The sequence below is a fragment of the Aquarana catesbeiana genome, linkage group LG03 (genome assembly GCF_042186555.1).
Source record: "Aquarana catesbeiana isolate 2022-GZ linkage group LG03, ASM4218655v1, whole genome shotgun sequence".
Lineage (NCBI taxonomy): Eukaryota > Metazoa > Chordata > Amphibia > Anura > Ranidae > Aquarana > Aquarana catesbeiana.
In genome coordinates, this window is record NC_133326.1 from 276,588,437 (window position 1) to 276,607,237 (window position 18,801).

The window sequence follows — 18,801 nt, forward strand, 5'->3', positions numbered from 1 at the left end:
CGCATATATTGTAACACTTGAGTGAATTGCACATTGGAAAGGCATCTGGAACATAAGGTAGTTCTTCTTGCGCAACTGCGCAGCAGAGAAAACTGACTGGCATCTGTTGGATTGGCATTCATCCTGTGGCGCATTTACCACCAACTGGGCGGAGCTGGGGCCTCCCAAACAGTGTAGGGCTCGATCGTCAATAGCCCTCCTCGTGCCAACAGGGCACAGAAAAACTCAAGCCATGTAAACCATGACAACAGGCAATGTACAAACAGTGTACACATTAGCATTTCACATGTACGCCTGTACCAATGTGGTAAAGAAAAGAAAAACTTGTGGCTTTTCACTCGCTGAGGGTGGGTACCATGTACAGGCCCTCTGTAACAAAATGGAAACTGTAGGGGGTAGTTAGACGCCCTTCAAGCCATAGAGGATTTCTGAACAAAGCATCAACCTTCACCGTCTTCGTGGCTTCGGCGTAGAGCCACACTGCGGCATCTTGTGTGTTTTCAAATAATTAATTCTGACCCCTGGTTGTTACTCGCAGCTTGGTCGGGAACATCATCGCATATGATGGCTGTAGCCTTTGCAACCTCTTTTTGACTTCTGCAAATTTAGATCGCCTGTGTTGCACTTCTGCAGAGAAGTCGGGGTAGAATGATATTCTGGTGCCATTGTACCCAGCACCCTTTTTCTCTGGCCAGTCGCAGCACGACCTCCCGGTCTCTGTAGTTTAGAAGTCTGGCTAGTATTGATCTGGGAGGGTTGCCCTTTTGGAAGAGGGCGTGGCGGCACCCTGAGGGCCCGCTCCACTGTGTAAATTGGAGAGAATGCCTCTTTGCCAAATACTTCTTGCAACCAGCCTTCAATGAAGGCAGTATGGTCCCTACCCTCCTCTTTTTCTGGAAGCCCCACAGTTCTCTATGTCATCTGTTTTATTGATGGCCTGAAAGGCTTGCTGTGTGGTCATTCTCACATCCCGGTTTATAGGGGGAATCTGGTCTTCTATATCACTCTCTGCCCTCCACAGCAGTGGTTCTCTCCCTGATCTTCTGAATATCCTGGTGGAGGAGAGAAACTGTCTCCTTCAGCCACCAAACTTTTCTTTTAAGTTGTCCACAGAGGCAGTGCATCTATGTACAGTTTGCAATATTTCACTGAGTGTGGGTTGGGGGCTATCCTCCGATGGCATATCAAACAGGTCTGGCATGAGATCAGGTACAGACTCCATGGGTGCAGTGTCATCAAGCCTGTCTGCATTCTCCCCATCTGCAAGCTCTGGGGAGAGAGCAAAGTACTGAGCTTTAGCCTGGGAGGATTCAGCAGGACCTGCTAGCTTCTGGGTATAATACATGTCTCTGGGTTGCTCCTTGGGCTTGGGGTTTGGTGGACTTACCCCCCTGCTCCATTTTCTTGTCCGGGTTACGTGGTGTCCTCTGAGGCTGAGAAACTCAAGTGCCATCTTGGATTTCTTGAGGGGCTGCGGCGTCTCCTCGGGTCAGCACGTTTGTTTTTTTGCCAGCCACCTGGTCCTGTAATGTCAGGGGATCAGCAGGCACCGGTATCGGTTGAATCCGGGCGTTAAAAGTTGTGAGGGAAGGATGATTAGCAGGATCAACAGCGGAAGCTCCGTGGAACAGGTCTGTTCACATGCCTCGTCAGGCCATGCCCTTGGATTTAGGTTTTATATACTTGGTGTTTTACTGTCCAGGTAATAAACCTTGGACATCCACTTTGATGTAGATCCAGATTTATGAGGTCTGCAATAAAGTTGGCAGGTCCTCCTCAAACTGCTCCCCAAACTTCCTGGTTGCAGAAGGGAGAGGTGAGGGTAGGCGAACGATTGTCTTCTACAGCTGTCTATTAGGAGTCAGGATCAGGGGTGTGTCAATGGAAGCTTACAGCCCCAGCGCATGCATGCAGCTAAAACATTCAAGGAAGTAGATTATACAAATCTATTGTACAGTATGTACTAAAGCCATACGGTATATAGTTCACTTATCAGTGTTTTCTGTATGTTGCCTTGAGAAAGAGGGTCGTTGTGTCTCTGAAACCTCCTATTGGTCTGTATGGAAGGCCATTAAGGCTGGCCATACATTATACAATGTTGTTGTACAACTTTCTTTTAGATTTACCAAAACCATATAATATGAGGTCAAACCTAAACACTTTCAATTTGTATGCAATCAGGCAGGCCCTTGCACTACATAATTGAAGGAAAATCTAAAGAAAATTGTATGGTGAATGGCCAGCTTAAGTTGCCTAACTGGCACTTGGTGTGCTGACATTGCCTACAAGTTTTTGTTGCTGTCTTTGTTCTGTTTGGGTTGAATTCCCCTCACTTGCTGGGCTGATGGCTGGAAGTTGGCGTGATAGGAAGCAATAGGAAAGTATCCTCAATGGATACAGTTTGTAGAGAGGTTATAATCTCTCTCTCTTTCAGGGTTTTACTGCTGTTTGGGATTTAAAGTCCCAATCGCCCCCTCTTTCAAGTTCTGGGGTCACAGTAATTAAAAGTGAAAAGACAGCAATAAAATGCTGGCAGAGGTTCTTGGCATATATGTGTCACCGGCGCAAAAATTGTTTGTGGACAATAATTATTATTATTATTCAGGATTTATATAGCGCCAACAGTTTACGCAGCGCTTTACAATATATAAAGTAATAATTATTTATCTTATATTTGAGTTGCTGCAATCAAAAAAAACACTGTTAAGTGAGAAAATATATGTAATGTATGTGTTGAGTGCGCTACTCTATTTGCAATACACCACTCTGTTTTAACCTTTAACCTACCCAAATAGCTTAAACTCATACCACTCATACCAAACTCACTCATACCTTAAATCAAATAATATTTCCATATAACAAATATCAGTATATAGAACAGTAAACAAATTATATAAAATTCCAGCATGTAAGCAATTACACTGATTCATGTGCAAAAATAAATTCCATCATGCAAAAATCAAAAAAAACAATCCAAAAAAACATTATATAATGTCCAAGTTCATGTGCAAAGTGCTATGTGCAATATTTTGCAGCCTTCCTTTGGATTTACAATAGAGAAGTAGGCTTTCAGTGACTGCAGGAGGAAAATGGAGGGTATTGGTTCCTCTATATGCCACCCCTCCTATCCAAGTGTACTGGGGTGAGGCATGGGCACCCCTGGAGCATGGGACTGGGATGAGTGGCAGCGACCGGTGGTGGTAGTGTTGGGGGGATGGGATGAGTGGCAGCGAGCAGTGGTGGCAGTGATGGGGAAATGGGATGGGATGATTGGCAGCAGTGGTGGGGGGATGGGATCAGTGGTGGCGGTGAGAGGGGGTTAGATCAGTGGCAGTGGTGAGGGGTGGTGGTTAGTGGCAGTGGTGGGGGGGATGGGATCAGTGGTGGCGTGGGTGGGGAGGGGGGGTGGGATCAGTGGTGGTGGGAGTGAGGGGGGTTGGGGAATCAGTGGTGGTGGTGAGGGGGGGTGGGATCAGTGGCTGTGGTGGTGGTGGGGATCAGTGGCAGTGGTGAGGGAGGGTGGGATCAGTGGCGGTGGTGAGGAGGGTGGGTTCAGTAGCGGCAACGATGGTGGTGGTGAGGGGGGTGGGATCAGTGGTGGTGGTGGTGGTGATGGGGGGGTGGGATCGGTGGTGATGGTGGTGAGGGGGGGTGGGATAAGTTGCGACACCTTGACCACCACAGATCTCATCCCTATCCCATGGGGGGATAGGGATGAGATCTGTGGTGGTGGGGGGTCAGCAAGAGGCAGAGAGGTTGGGGTCAGTTGCACTGACAATTTGCCACTTACTTTGTCAGGTAGTCATTCGATTCCTTCCCCCTCATCATTACTCCCGTGCCTCCAGAGATGCTCCTGTGTAAGGGTGTCTCGTGCAGAGGGAAGAGCTCCTTCCCTTAACTCCATTGGGGTCAACTGGTCAGCTGACGTTGTCTTATAGTGTCCGACTCCCTGCATGGCTTTCCTCTCCAGAGATAGCAGCCTTTCCTCAGCAGTCAGCGGGCGAACACCCCCCCCCCCCCCCCCCCCGCTGCAGAACAAAGGGACAGCCAGAACGGTGGAGAGCAGGCAGGCCCCTGACAGCGGTGGAACTCCAGGGCCCAGTCGCGAGTGTGACTGCTGCGACCCTGGTAGTTCTGCCACTGCCTGCAGCTACAGACATCATCCCGTATCGAAATTTGCAGCCAGTGCTGCTCATGTAAAAGTGATTTGAGTGGTTATACAGCCACTGGATCACTTCTACAGGTGGTGGAAGTGGGTGCACCCCCCTCCTGCCACCCCTGCTTTTCCTTGGCTATCCCATCCAATCAGGGAGCCTGGGATGGTCCCGACTGGTGGTGGCATCTGGAGTGAACAGGGAGAGGGGAACTGACTGTGTTTCACCCTTTTTGTGATGTCAGAAACTGGTTTCTTTTTTTTGTTTTTTTTGCTACTGATCTGTTAAGCGGTGAGCGAAGTAGCCAATCAGACCAATCTGTGTCTGATCGGTTGCATTGGAGGCCAGAGAAGGGATCTGGGTTCTACTGGATACTTGCATAAAGAGGACCTATCACAGCCCACTCACTGTATAGTAGCAATGATTTGGTCTGACAAGTTGGCTACATCTGAGGACTGCTGCTCTATGATATCTCCAGACCAATTGAACCATCTTCCATCCTGAACTGGAGCCTAGATGTGGAGGTCTTGTGTATTGGGATTTACACCACATGCCTTGTTGACTCATTGAGCATATGCCTATTTGAGTCTCCTTATTCTGGTAAACCTCACTAAACGGTGGTGGTTTTATTGTCTGTGTCTTCACTCCAGCATGGATGGCACGTGGAATCCCCTTTTTGGCTATAGAGTTTCTTTTCAATGTTTATCTGTGGACTGTTGTAGTCACGGTTTAAAAACCTCTATATAATGGAACACGGACTTTAGTTTGAGTGTGAATTTCACATCACTTTTCACTGTTTTTATTTAACCTTGTGGTCAATTCACATTATTTATTGGGTTGTAGTTATGAATTTGTAATATTTTTGAGCATTGCACAAATTTTTTTATTTTTCACATATTTCTTGGTATGCACTTGTCTTAGTGTTGCGCTGGCTGCTATTAGACATATGTTTTATATGTCATCGTGATATACACCAATTTTTATATACAGCCCATGCTGTCACAAAGGATGTTGTTCATCCCTTGTGATAGCAATAAAGTTGATAAAAAAAATTAAAGACACCCTGGAGAGAAAAAAAAAGCTTTAGATAAAATAAATTAAAAATGTAACGTGCCCTGGCCCCCTGTGCTCACGCTTAAGCGCATGCATATGTAAACGGTGATCACATCACACATGTGAGGCATCACTGCTAATGGCAGAGCGGGAACAATAATTCTAGCCCCAGACCTCCTGTGTAAGTCTAAACTGGTAACCTGTAAAGGCTTTTAAAGTGTCGCCTATGGAGATTTTAAGGTACTGAAGTTTGGCGCGGTTCCACGGGCAATTTTAAAGTGTGATATGTTTGGTATGTATATACTTGGCATAACATAATCTTTTATATTTTACCAAAAATGTAGTATTATATTGTGTTTGTGTGCAATAAGATTCATTAAAGTGTATTTTTTCCCAAACAAATTGGCATAAAACACTGCAACACCAACCATTTTTTTTCCTCAGGGGACTCTGCTTAAAAAATACTGTTATTATATTGTAGCTTACTGAGTCTTTAGATGTGGCGGCTGCATTATTTTTATTATTATTTTTTCCTCTATTTTCACCTGTTAATTGGGCTAGTAAGTCAGTTTATTTTTTTTTATTTTTTTTAACTTCAACAGATCAAGATGTCCAGCAAAAGTGGCAGAGGCTTGAGACAAACCATTTAACACTGACAGGGATGTTTACAATGGTAGCGTTTTATTCATTTATGTTAAACATTTATTCCAAAAGAAAAAAAAACTGTTGCAAAGTTTATAGCTGAAAAAAAAAAACGAATGCAGCTAGCACATTTAAGGATTAACTGCAACATATTACATTTTTTATTTTGAGCCTTATTACTGCTTTAAATTAGGCTACTTTAGTAACAATCTACCTAGTTGCCCACTTATTTTGGCCAGCTTCATGCATTATTCATGTTTTATTATTTTTTTTCTGATTATTGCAGATTGCAGTGAACTGAAAACAATAAGGGGAGAACTTAAACGTCGTATTGAGGTTCAGTCTGCTAAGCTCTTGCGCCAGTTGAGGCAGAAGGACAGACTACAGCACAAACAGCAAAAAAACTGTGATATTGTTACTGCCTGTCTGCAGGCCGTCTCCCAAAAACGTTGTAAGTATTCATTGGGCAGCCAAGAAATTTACTTCCAGTTACTAAAGAAAACAATTATAGCTGGGTTAGCTAAAGTCCTCTGTGTAACAAAACACCAAGTAAAGTTTCAAGATCAGTAACCCATTTTAGGCCGGCCATACACTGTTTAAATCTCCATCAGCAGGAACCAGCCAATATTCGAACGGTTATTGGGCAGGCTGAATGTACCAAGTTGATCGATCTATCAACTTGGGTACAACTAGCCTGCCGGATTCTCTTTCATTTATTGCTAGTGGCTGCTATAGCTGCTAGCAATAATCATTGTCTTCTCTTGGCAGGGATGGCTTTGCCCCACCCCCCTCTGCCGGGATAAGACATGCAGGGAAGGAGGTTTAGGGATCCTCCAAGCAGCTGATAACAGCCTATTTGATTTAGGTATAGTAAGTAGACAGGTGAAGTCTTATTTTGCATTGTAATTAGAAAGGTGTAACTATGGCAAGTATTGCCTATAGTTATCGCCAGGTGGTGTTCAGTGCAGTGGCGTTGCTAGGTGGCAAAAAGACCAGGGGCTTCAGCCCAAAGTCCGAGCCCGGCACGGGGGGGAGGAGCGAGGGAGAGAGATGTTACCTGCCTGATAGCCACTGACGTACCTGACGTGCACTGACCTACCTGACAGACTTCAGGTGAAGTGACCTCCTCCCGCAGATCAGCAGTAGTGTGCAGCGCGCCCATCACAGTAGAGTAGTAGACAGCAGGCACTCCAGGCAGCCAGAGCCATGACACAGGACAGGAGAGGAAAGCTGCCTGCCCGAGCGCCGAGTGTGGATCTTCTCACAGTGACGCTGTGCGGCGGCCGCATTGTAATTCCCACCTTCTGGAGCCTGCAGTGCCTATGATGGACTTCACACGTCTTGCGGTCCTGGCATTGGACCAGTGGGACATCCATCATAGGCGCTGCAGGCTCCAGAAGGCGGGACCTGCTATGTCACTTGGCTGCACTCGGGGTCAGATCGGTCCCTGCTCGGCGGCGCTTAGGACTAAAAACAGAATTGTGCATGCCCAAGACCTGGGGATTTTTGGGGACCCACTCAAGGCTCCAGCCCTCCCTTAGCCCCTCCCTCCCGACACCACTGGTTCAGTGTAAATGTATACATCTAAATTAATGTTTTGCCTCATAATTGCTTTTTCACTCTAATGTGCAGTATTGCTTTTAACTAATGCTCTAAGCTAACCTACCTGTATTTTTGTTTCTACATGCAGCATGGCAGTATTAGGTACAGTAATTTTAAAAGCATGATAACTGCATTAGTGTGTTTGTGAATCTTTTCAGCCATCATATTACATACCTTTTTGGTAATAACTGGTTTGGAACCTTATGCATTGATGTTACCTGTCCAACAACAAAAGACATAAAGATGGATCTGGATTCATATCGCACTTTTTGCCCCCCTGCTTTTTTTTTCGTTCAGTCTGCTGGGATAAGGAAAACAAACGAGTGGTGGGGACGTACTAAACTGCATATTGGGATGATGGGATGATTGGATTATTGGCTGCAATACTGAGAACATTCACTAGATGTCAGTGTACCATATACACATATATATATTAATGACTCTGTTGTTTCTCAAAATATGTTATTCTTTACTGCAGTGCTTGATACAATGTTGCAAGAAGCAGTTGTTAATGTTTAACTCTTCACTTGCTGATATATATGCAGCTGTACAACAGTTGCTGATATATATGCAGCTGTACAACAGGATACAGAAGTAATATAAAAATTACATTTGACCTGTTTTTGATGGGAATATGGGTAGAATTATTATTGCTCATGGGGATTATTGGAGGAATATCATGTTAACACCCGACAATGAACATATTTAATTAACAATAATAATATGCATATACTTTTTCTACATAGGGATTATGGGTGGAATATTGTAGTTAGACATACATAGGAATATATTAAACCTATTTCTGATATAAATATGTATATAATTATTTTTCTACATGGGGATTATTGGTGGAATATTGTTTAAAAATATACATAGCAGCATATTAAACCCATTTCTGATGAGAATATGCATATAATTATTTTTCTACATGGGGATTATTGGTGGAATATTGTTTAAAAATATACATAGCAACATATTAAACCCATTTCTAATGAGAATATGCATATAATTATATTTCTACATGTGGATTATTGGTGGAATATTGTTTATAAATATACATAGCAACATATTAAACCCATTTCTAAAGAGAATATGCATATAATTATTTTTCTACATGGGGATTATTGGTGGAATATTGTTTAAAAATATACATAGCAACATATTAAGCCCATTTCCAATGAGAATATGCATATAATTATATTTCTACATGTGGATTATTGGTGGAATATTGTTTATAAATATACATAGCAACATATTAAACCCATTTCTAAAGAGAATATGCATATAATTATTTTTCTACATGGGGATTATTGGTGGAACATTGTTTATAAATATACATAGCAACATATTAAACCCATTTCTGATGAGAAAATGCATATAATTATTTTTCTACATGGGGATTATTGGTGGAATATTGTTTAAAAATATACATAGCAACATATTAAACCCATTTCCAATGAGAATATGCATATAATTATATTTCTACATGTGGATTATTGGTGGAATATTGTTTATAAATATACATAGCAACATATTAAACCCATTTCTAAAGAGAATATGCATATAATTATTTTTCTACATGGGGATTATTGGTGGAACATTGTTTATAAATATACATAGCAACATATTAAACCCATTTCTGATGAGAAAATGCATATAATTATTTTTCTACATGGGGATTATTGGTGGAATATTGTTTAAAAATATACATAGCAACATATTAAACCCATTTCTAATGAGAATATGCATATAATTATATTTCTACATGTGGATTATTGGTGGAATATTGTTTATAAATATACATAGCAACATATTAAACCCATTTCTAAAGAGAATATGCATATAATTATTTTTCTACATGGGGATTATTGGTGGAACATTGTTTATAAATATACATAGCAACATATTAAACCCATTTCTGATGAGAAAATGCATATAATTATTTTTCTACATGGGGATTATTGGTGGAATATTGTTTAAAAATATACATAGCAACATATTAAACCCATTTCTAATGAGAATATGCATATAATTATATTTCTACATGGAGATTATTGGTGGAATATTGTTTATAAGTATACATAGCAACATATTAAACCCATTTCTGATGAGAATATGCATATATATTTCTACATGGGGATTATTGGTGGAATATTGTTCATAAATTTACATAGCAACATATTAAACCCATTTCTAATGAGAATATGCATATAATTATATTTCTACATGTGGATTATTGGTGGAATATTGCTTATAAATATAGATAGCAACATATTTAACCCATTTATGATATGAAGATGCATGTAATTATTTTTCTACATGGGGATTATTGGTGGAATATTGTTTAAAAATATACATAGCAACATATTAAACCCATTTCCAATGAGAATATGCATATAATTATTTTTCTACATGTGGATTATTGGTGGAATATTGTTTATAAATATACATAGCAACATATAAAACCCAATTCTGATGAGAATATGAATATAATTATTTTTCTACATGGGGATTATTGGTGGAATATTGTTTAAAAATATATATAGCAACATATTAAACCCATTTCCAATGAGAATATGCATATAATTATATTTCTACATGTGGATTATTGGTGGAATATTGTTTATAAATATACATAGCAACATATTAAACCCATTTCTAAAGAGAATATGCATATAATTATTTTTTCTACATGGGGATTATTGGTGGAATATTGTTTAAAAATATACATAGCAACATATTAAACCCATTTCTAAAGAGAATATGCATATAATTATTTTTCTACATGGGGATTATTAGTGGAATATTGTTTAAAAATATACATAGCAACATATTAAACCCATTTCTAATGAGAATATGCATATAATTATATTTCTACATGTGGATTATTGGTGGAATATTGCTTATAAATATAGATAGCAACATATTTAACCCATTTATGATATGAAGATGCATGTAATTATTTTTCTACATGGGGATTATTGGTGGAATATTGTTTATAAATATACATAGCAACATATTAAACCCATTTCTAAAGAGAATATGCATATAATTATTTTTCTACATGGGGATTGTTCGTGGAATATTGTTTATAAATATACATAGCAACATATTAAACCCATTTCTGATGAGAATATGCATATAATTATATTTCTACATGTGGATTATTGGTGGAATATTGTTTATAAATATACATAGCAACATATTAAACCCATTTCTGATGAGAATATGCATATAATTATTTTTCTACATGGGGATTATTGGTGGAATATTGCTTATAAATATAGATAGCAACATATTTAACCCATTTATGATATGAAGATGCATGTAATTATTTTTCTACATGGGGATTATTGGTGGAATATTGTTTATAAATATACATAGCAACATATTAAACCCATTTCCAATGAGAATATGCATATAATTATATTTCTACATGTGGATTATTGGTGGAATATTGTTTATAAATATACATAGCAACATATTAAACCCATTTCTAAAGAGAATATGCATATAATTATTTTTCTACATGTGGATTATTGGTGGAATATTGTTTATAAATATACATAGCAACATATAAAACCCAATTCTGATGAGAATATGAATATAATTATTTTTCTACATGGGGATTATTGGTGGAATATTGTTTAAAAATATATATAGCAACATATTAAACCCATTTCCAATGAGAATATGCATATAATTATATTTCTACATGTGGATTATTGGTGGAATATTGTTTATAAATATACATAGCAACATATTAAACCCATTTCTAAAGAGAATATGCATATAATTATTTTTTCTACATGGGGATTATTGGTGGAATATTGTTTATAAATATAAATAGCAACATATTAAACCCATTTCTAAAGAGAATATGCATATAATTTTTTTTCTACATGGGGATTATTGGTGGAATATTGTTTATAAATATACATAGCAACATATTAAACCCATTTCTGACGAGAATATGCATATAATTATAATTCTACATGGGGATTATTGGTGGAATATTGCTTATAAATATACATAGCAACATATTAAACCCATTTCTGATGAGAAAATGCATATAATTATTTTCTACATGGAGATTATTGGTGGAATATTGTTTATAAGGATACATGCTATGTATATTTATAAACAATATTCCACCAATAATCCCCATGTAGAAAAATAATTACATGCATATTCATATCATAAATGGGTTTAATATGTTGCTACCCTGTTTCCCCGAAAATAAGCCCTAGCGTGATTGTCGGTGATGGCTTCAATATAAGCCCTACCCCCCAAATAAGCCCTAACCCATTTCCCTGAAAATAAGCCCTACCCTGAAAATAAGACCTACAATGACTTTAACTAGGGCTTATTTGGGGGGTAAGGTTTATATTGCAGCCATCACCGACAATCACGCTAGGTCTTATTTTCGAGGAAACAGGGTATGTATATTTATAAACAATATTCCACCAATAATCCCCATATAGAAATATAATTATATGCATATTCTCATTAGAAATGTGTTTAATACATTGCTATGTATATTTTTAAACAATATTCCACCAATAATCTCCATGTAGAAAAATAAATATATGCATTTTCTCATCAGAAATGGGTTTAATATGTTGCTATGTAAATTTATGAACAATAATCCACCAATAATCCCCATGTAGAAAAATAATTATATGCATATTCTCATCAAAATTGGGTTTAATATGTTGCTATGTATATTTATAAACAATATTCCAGCAATAATCCACATGTAGAAATATAATTATATGCATATTCTCATTGGAAATGGGTTTAATATGTTGCTATGTATATTTTTAAACAATATTCCACCAATAATCCCCATGTAGAAAAATAATTATATGCATATTCTCATCAGAAATGGGTTTAATATGTTGCTATGTATATTTATACACAATATTCCACCAATAATCCCCATGTAGAAAAATAATTACATGCATATTCATATCATAAATGGGTTTAATATGTTGCTATGTATATTTATAAACAATATTCCACCAATAATCTCCATGTAGAAAAATAACTATATGCATTTTCTCATCAGAAATGGGTTTAATATGTTGCTATGTAAATTTATGAACAATATTCCATCAATAATCCCCATGTAGAAAATAATTATATGCATATTCTATCAGAAATGGGTTTAATATGTTGCTATGTATATTTATAAGCAATATTCCGCCAATAATCCCCATGTAGAAAAATAATTATATGCATATTCTCTTTAGAAATGGGTTTAATATGTTGCTATGTATATTTATAAACAATATTCCACCAATAATCACCATGTAGAAAAATCATTATATGCATATTCTCTTTAGAAATGGGTTTAATATGTTGCTATGTATATATATAAACAATATTCCACCAATAATCCACATGTAGAAAAATAATTACATGCATCTTCATATCATAAATGGGTTAAATATGTTGCTATCTATATTTATAAGCAATATTCCACCAATAATCCCCATGTAGAATCATAATTATATGCATATTCTCATTAGAAATGGGTTTAATATGTTGCTATGTATATTTTTAAACAATATTCCACCAATAATCCCCATGTAGAAAAATAATTATATGCATTTTCTCATCAGAAATAGGTTTAATATGTTGCTATGTATATTTATAAACAATATTCCACCAATAATCCCCATGTAGAAAAATTATTATATGCATAGTCTCTTTAGAAATGGGTTTAATATGTTGCTATGTATATTTATAAACAATATTCCACCAATAATCCACATGTAGAAATATAATTATATGCATATTCTCATTAGAAATGGGTTTAATATGTTGCTATGTATATTTTTGAACAATATTCCACCAATAATCCCCATGTAGAAAAATAATTATATGCATTTTCTCATCAGAAATGGGTTTAATATGTTGCTATGTATATTTATAAACAATATTCCACCAATAATCCCCATGTAGAAAAATAATTACATGCATCTTCATATCATAAATGGGTTAAATATGTTGCTATCTATATTTATAAGCAATATTCCACCAATAATCCCCATGTAGAATCATAATTATATGCATATTCTCATTAGAAATGGGTTTAATATGTTGCTATGTATATTTTTAAACAATATTCCACCAATAATCCCCATGTAGAAAAATAATTATATGCATTTTCTCATCAGAAATAGGTTTAATATGTTGCTATGTATATTTATAAACAATATTCCACCAATAATCCCCATGTAGAAAAATAATTATATGCATATTCTCTTTAGAAATGGGTTTAATAAGTTGCTATGTATATTTATAAACAATATTCCACCAATAATCCACATGTAGAAATATAATTATATGCATATTCTCATTGGAAATGGGTTTAATATGTTGCTATGTATATTTTTAAACAATATTCCACCAATAATCCCCATGTAGAAAAATAATTATATGCATTTTCTCATCAGAAATGGGTTTAATATGTTGCTATGTATATTTATAAACAATATTCCACCAATAATCCCCATGTAGAAAAATAATTACATGCATCTTCATATCATAAATGGGTTAAATATGTTGCTATCTATATTTATAAGCAATATTCCACCAATAATCCCCATGTTGAATCATAATTATATGCATATTCTCATTAGAAATGGGTTTAATATGTTGCTATGTATATTTATAAACAATATTCCAACAATAATCCACATGTAGAAATATAATTATATGCATATTCTCATTAGAAATGGGTTTAATATGTTGCTATGTATATTTATAAACAATATTCCACCAATAATCCACATGTAGAAATATAATTATATGCATATTCTCGTTAGAAATGGGTTTAATATGTTGCTATGTATATTTATAAACAATATTCCACCAATAATCCCCATGTAGAATCATAATTATATGCATATTCTTATTAGAAATAGGTTTAATATGTTGCTATGTATATTTATAAACAATATTCCAACAATAATCCACATGTAGAAATATAATTATATGCATATTCTCATTAGAAATGGGTTTAATATGTTGCTATGTATATTTTTAAATAATATTCCACCAATAATCCCCATGTAGAAAAATAATTATATACATATTTATATCAGAAATAGGTTTAATATATTCCTATGTATGTCTAACTACAATATTCCACCCATAATCCCTATGTAGAAAAAGTATATGCATATTATTATTGTTAATTAAATATGTTCATTGTCGGGTTTTAACATGATATTCCTCCAATAATCCCCATGAGCAATAATAATTCTACCCATATTCCCATCAAAAACAGGTCAAATGTAATTTTTATATTACTTCTGTATCCTGTTGTACAGCTGCATATATATCAGCAACTGTTGTACAGCTGCATATATATCGGCAAGTGAAGAGTTAAACATTAGCAACTGCTTCTTGCAACATTGTATCAAGCACTGCAGTAAAGAATAACATATTTTGAGAAACAACAGAGTCATTACCATATATATGTGTATATGGTACACTGACATCTAGTGAGAGTTCTCAGTATTGCAGCCAATAATCCAATCATCCCATCATCCCAATATGCAGTTTAGTACGTCCCCGAGTGGGGTGCACTAGGCTTTAGCATCATACTAAAAACATTAGACATGCTGTAAAAGGGGGAAGACAGACATGAAGAGACAGTTTACCCACTCTGCTCCAGTACATTCTAAACCAAACCCTAGAAAAGCCATTCTCAGCCAAGGTTCCTCCAGAAGTTGTTTCCTTGAGCTGTGGCTGTTTTACCTTCTGATTGATGATGCTTGCATATTTTCAGGGCCAAAGCCAGCAGAATTACACTAATTATCTATTTAGCTGTATGTAAGGGTGGCATCCTGATCACCATTGTATGTGGGACATTCTTTCCACTCACCACCAATATAAAGGGCATTTTTTTCTATTGGCCCCCAATGAATTACTCTTATTGAGGGTTTCCGAGACCTGAACATTATTTTAAGGGTCCTTCTGGGTAAATGGGTTGAGAGAGGCTGCCCTAGACAATGTTACCCTACCTTGCTACCTCTTCTCCTTCAGGTATATGGACCAAGAGTGGGCAAGTACACAGCACACCATCTCTCTAATAAAAATGTGCAGGTGCAGAAACAACTTGAATCTAGCAACAGCCTGTACATTAGCCTGGAACTATGTTGTTACACAACAAAATCTCTTCCTGACTGGGAAACATGTAATATGGGTGATGTTTGCGGCCCAGGTGAACCTCAGCCTTTCATGTACAGTATAACACTTGTGCTTAAGCCTGTGGAAAGAGTAGCTTCTGAACCTGCACAGAACAGAGCTTGTCAATCAAAAATGAATAAGCTGCCTATGCATTTATTTTTTGTTCCATTACTGCAACACTGTTCTTTACTAGGATTATAACCAGCTCGAAGAGTAGTGGTGTGCTGGGCGTGCTGTGTCCTAGGGTGGATGTTGCCAAATTTCAGAGAAAATTTCAGAGAATGGAAGTATCTTAAAGGGTCATTTGTTAAATAAAACCAGGGTTGCGTAACAACACACAGAGTGCAGGGTTCAGGAATGCATATCTCAGAGGCTAGTTTACAACCAAAAATTACCTTCCCCCAAATTCTCCCCCAGTAAAGAGCTCTCCCCCAAATTCCCCCACTACAAAATCCTAACTGCTACATTACATACTCTTGACCACTGATCTCTGTATGCTGAGGTGCTTTCCCTCCCCACCATGTAAAAAATGTTCTCCCCCTAAAAAGCAACACCCTCATTCACCTCTGCATCCCCTTTCCACAGATCACCTTTTCATCTCCCATCTACACCTTCCGTCCACAGCCCTTCCTCCTGCCCACAGCTCACCTTTCGCCCCTTCAAAGCTCACCTCTCACCCGTTTAAAGCTCACCTCTGCTCCCCTCACCTTTCGCCTGTCCAAAGCTCACCTCTCACCCGTCCAAAGCTCACCTTTGCACCCCTCTCTAAAGCTCACTTCTGCACCCCACCATCTGAATCTCACGCTTGTAACCCCGTCCAAAGCTCACCTCTGCAGCCCTCCATCCAAAGCTCACCCCTGCACCCCATTTAAAGCTCATCGCTGCACCTTACCATTGATAACAACAAAATTTACTTTTGTGCTATAATATTAACGTGCATTGCGCCCTGTAACCCTTTCCCCAATCTTCACCTTTGCACCCTCCCTGTATTCCTCTTTGATCAATGCCAACCTCTGCTCCACCTGTACCCCTCTTTCACCAGTGCTCACCTCTGTACCCCTCTGTCACCAATGCTCACCTCAGTACCCCCCCCCCCCTTATCCCTCTCTTACCAGTGGTCACCTCTGCACCTCCCCATCCATTTTTCACCAACGCTTATCTCTTCACCCCATTGTATCCCTCTTTCACCAGTGCTTACCTCTGCACTCCGCTATCCATTTTTCACCAATGCTGACTTTCTCCCCCCCCCCCCCTTTCACCAGTGCTCACCTCTGCACCCCCAACCTTTTTTTCCACCAGTGCTTACCTTTGCACCCCTCTTTCACCACTGCTCTGTTCATCTGTTGTGGCACATTTTAGGGCAGAGCCCACAGTGCATATTACCATCGCACATGTTCCTGGAATAAGCTCTTTAGACTACTGGGTGCTGTAGCGATCACCAGCTGGATACTGTAACCCATACAATACGTAGATATTTACCAGCACACCAAGGATCATCAATTTTGTCCAAATGTTTTTTTATTCAAGAAAGATTCAGAGCCAAGCAGGACCCCTTTGTTAGGCATATGTTGCATGCCTAACGAAGGGGTCCTGCATCATTATCCACCGCCCACACCTGTGATGTCATCCCCATGACTGGGAGGAAATGTTTTCTGCTATACCTGGTGCTGGATGTCCTTTTTACTTGGGTTCCATTAGTGGTGTCTGATGCAGGTCCTTTCCATGTGATTCAGCCATTTCGAGTCATCTGACCAGAGAGTGGAGCTAGAACCATTGCTGAGCTCTATGATATATGCCTGTTTTCCATTTATTACTGGTAAAAAAATTAAATTGACACTGTGGTGTGTTTGCTAGTTTCCAGTTTAGCGACGCATGTGGACTTTTAATTAAAAAGCTAGCCAGTCTACTGAGGTATAGGAGGGGGAGGAAGAAGAAAACCTAAATCTGGCCTTCCATAGAGTGGGATATTATGTTTGTTTTCTAAGCTGCCTGATCAATTTTTTTTTTTTTTTTGCATACAGAGAACCATTCACAGACGTGTGCTATTTTTTTTTTTTTTTTTAGAGTTTAGTTATAACTTTTTCAGACCAAAGGGTTAGTCTTTAATGACCTACAGAATGACCTTTTTAGCTTTAAAAGTAATGTTACTTCCCGGCAAGGCTCAGCCCCAAGCATTTCGGAATTTAATTTTATATGGCTTTATGTAATTTGGTGCTGTTGTTTGATAATGCTCTATATACAGTGGGGACAGAAAGTATTCAGACCCCCTGAAATTTTTCACTCTTTGTTATATTGCAGCCATTTGCTAAAATCATTTAAGTTCATTTTTTTCCTCATGAATGTACACACAGCACCCCATATTGACAGAACAACACAGAATTGTTGACATTTTTGCAGTTTTATTAAAAAAGAAAAACTGAAATATCACATGGTCTTAAGTATTCAGACCCTTTGCTGTGACACTCATATCTTTAACTCAGGTGCTGTCCATTTCTTCTGATCATCCTTGAGATGGTTCTACACCTTCACTTAAGTCCAGCTGTGTTTGATTATACTGATTGGACTTCATTAGGAAAGCCACACGCCTGTCTATATAAGACCTTACAGCTCACAGTGCATGTCAGAGCAAATGAGAATCATGAGGTCAAAGGAACTACCTGAAGAGCTCAGAGACAGAATTGTGGCAAGGCACAGATCTGGTCAAGGTTACAAAAAAATTTCTGCTGCACTTAAGGTTCCTAAGAGCACAGTGGCCTCCATAATCCTTAAATGGAAGACGTTTGGGACGACCAGAACCCTTCCTAGAGCTGGCCGTCCGACCAAACTGAGCTATCGAGGGAGAAGAGCCCTGGTGAGTGAGGTAACGAAGAACCCCAAAATCACTGTGGCTGAGCTCCAGAGATGCAGTCGGGTGATAGGAGAAAGTTGTAGAAAGTCAACCATCACTGCAGCCCTCCACTAGTCGGGGGTTTATGGCAGAGTGGCCCGACGGAAGCCTCTCCTCAGTGCAAGACACATGAAAGCCCACATGGAGTTTGCTAAAAAAAAAACACCTGAAGGACTCCAAGATGGTGAGAAATAAGATTCTCTGGTCTGATGAGACCAAGATAGAACTTTTTGGCATTAATACTAAGCGGTATGTGTG

At 38.1% G+C, this 18,801-nt stretch overlaps 1 protein-coding gene across 2 annotated transcripts in view; it reads left to right on the forward strand.

Annotated features, from left to right (window-relative positions):
• The window catches only part of TBC1D30 (TBC1 domain family member 30), a 133,678-nt gene that overhangs the window by 38,784 nt on the left and 76,093 nt on the right, over positions 1-18,801 (forward strand). For both annotated transcript variants that reach the window (XM_073620121.1, XM_073620123.1), the window contains exon 3: positions 6,136-6,300. In XM_073620121.1, the coding sequence (XP_073476222.1) occupies positions 6,136-6,300 (165 nt within the window). The remainder of the gene's footprint in view (positions 1-6,135; positions 6,301-18,801) is intronic.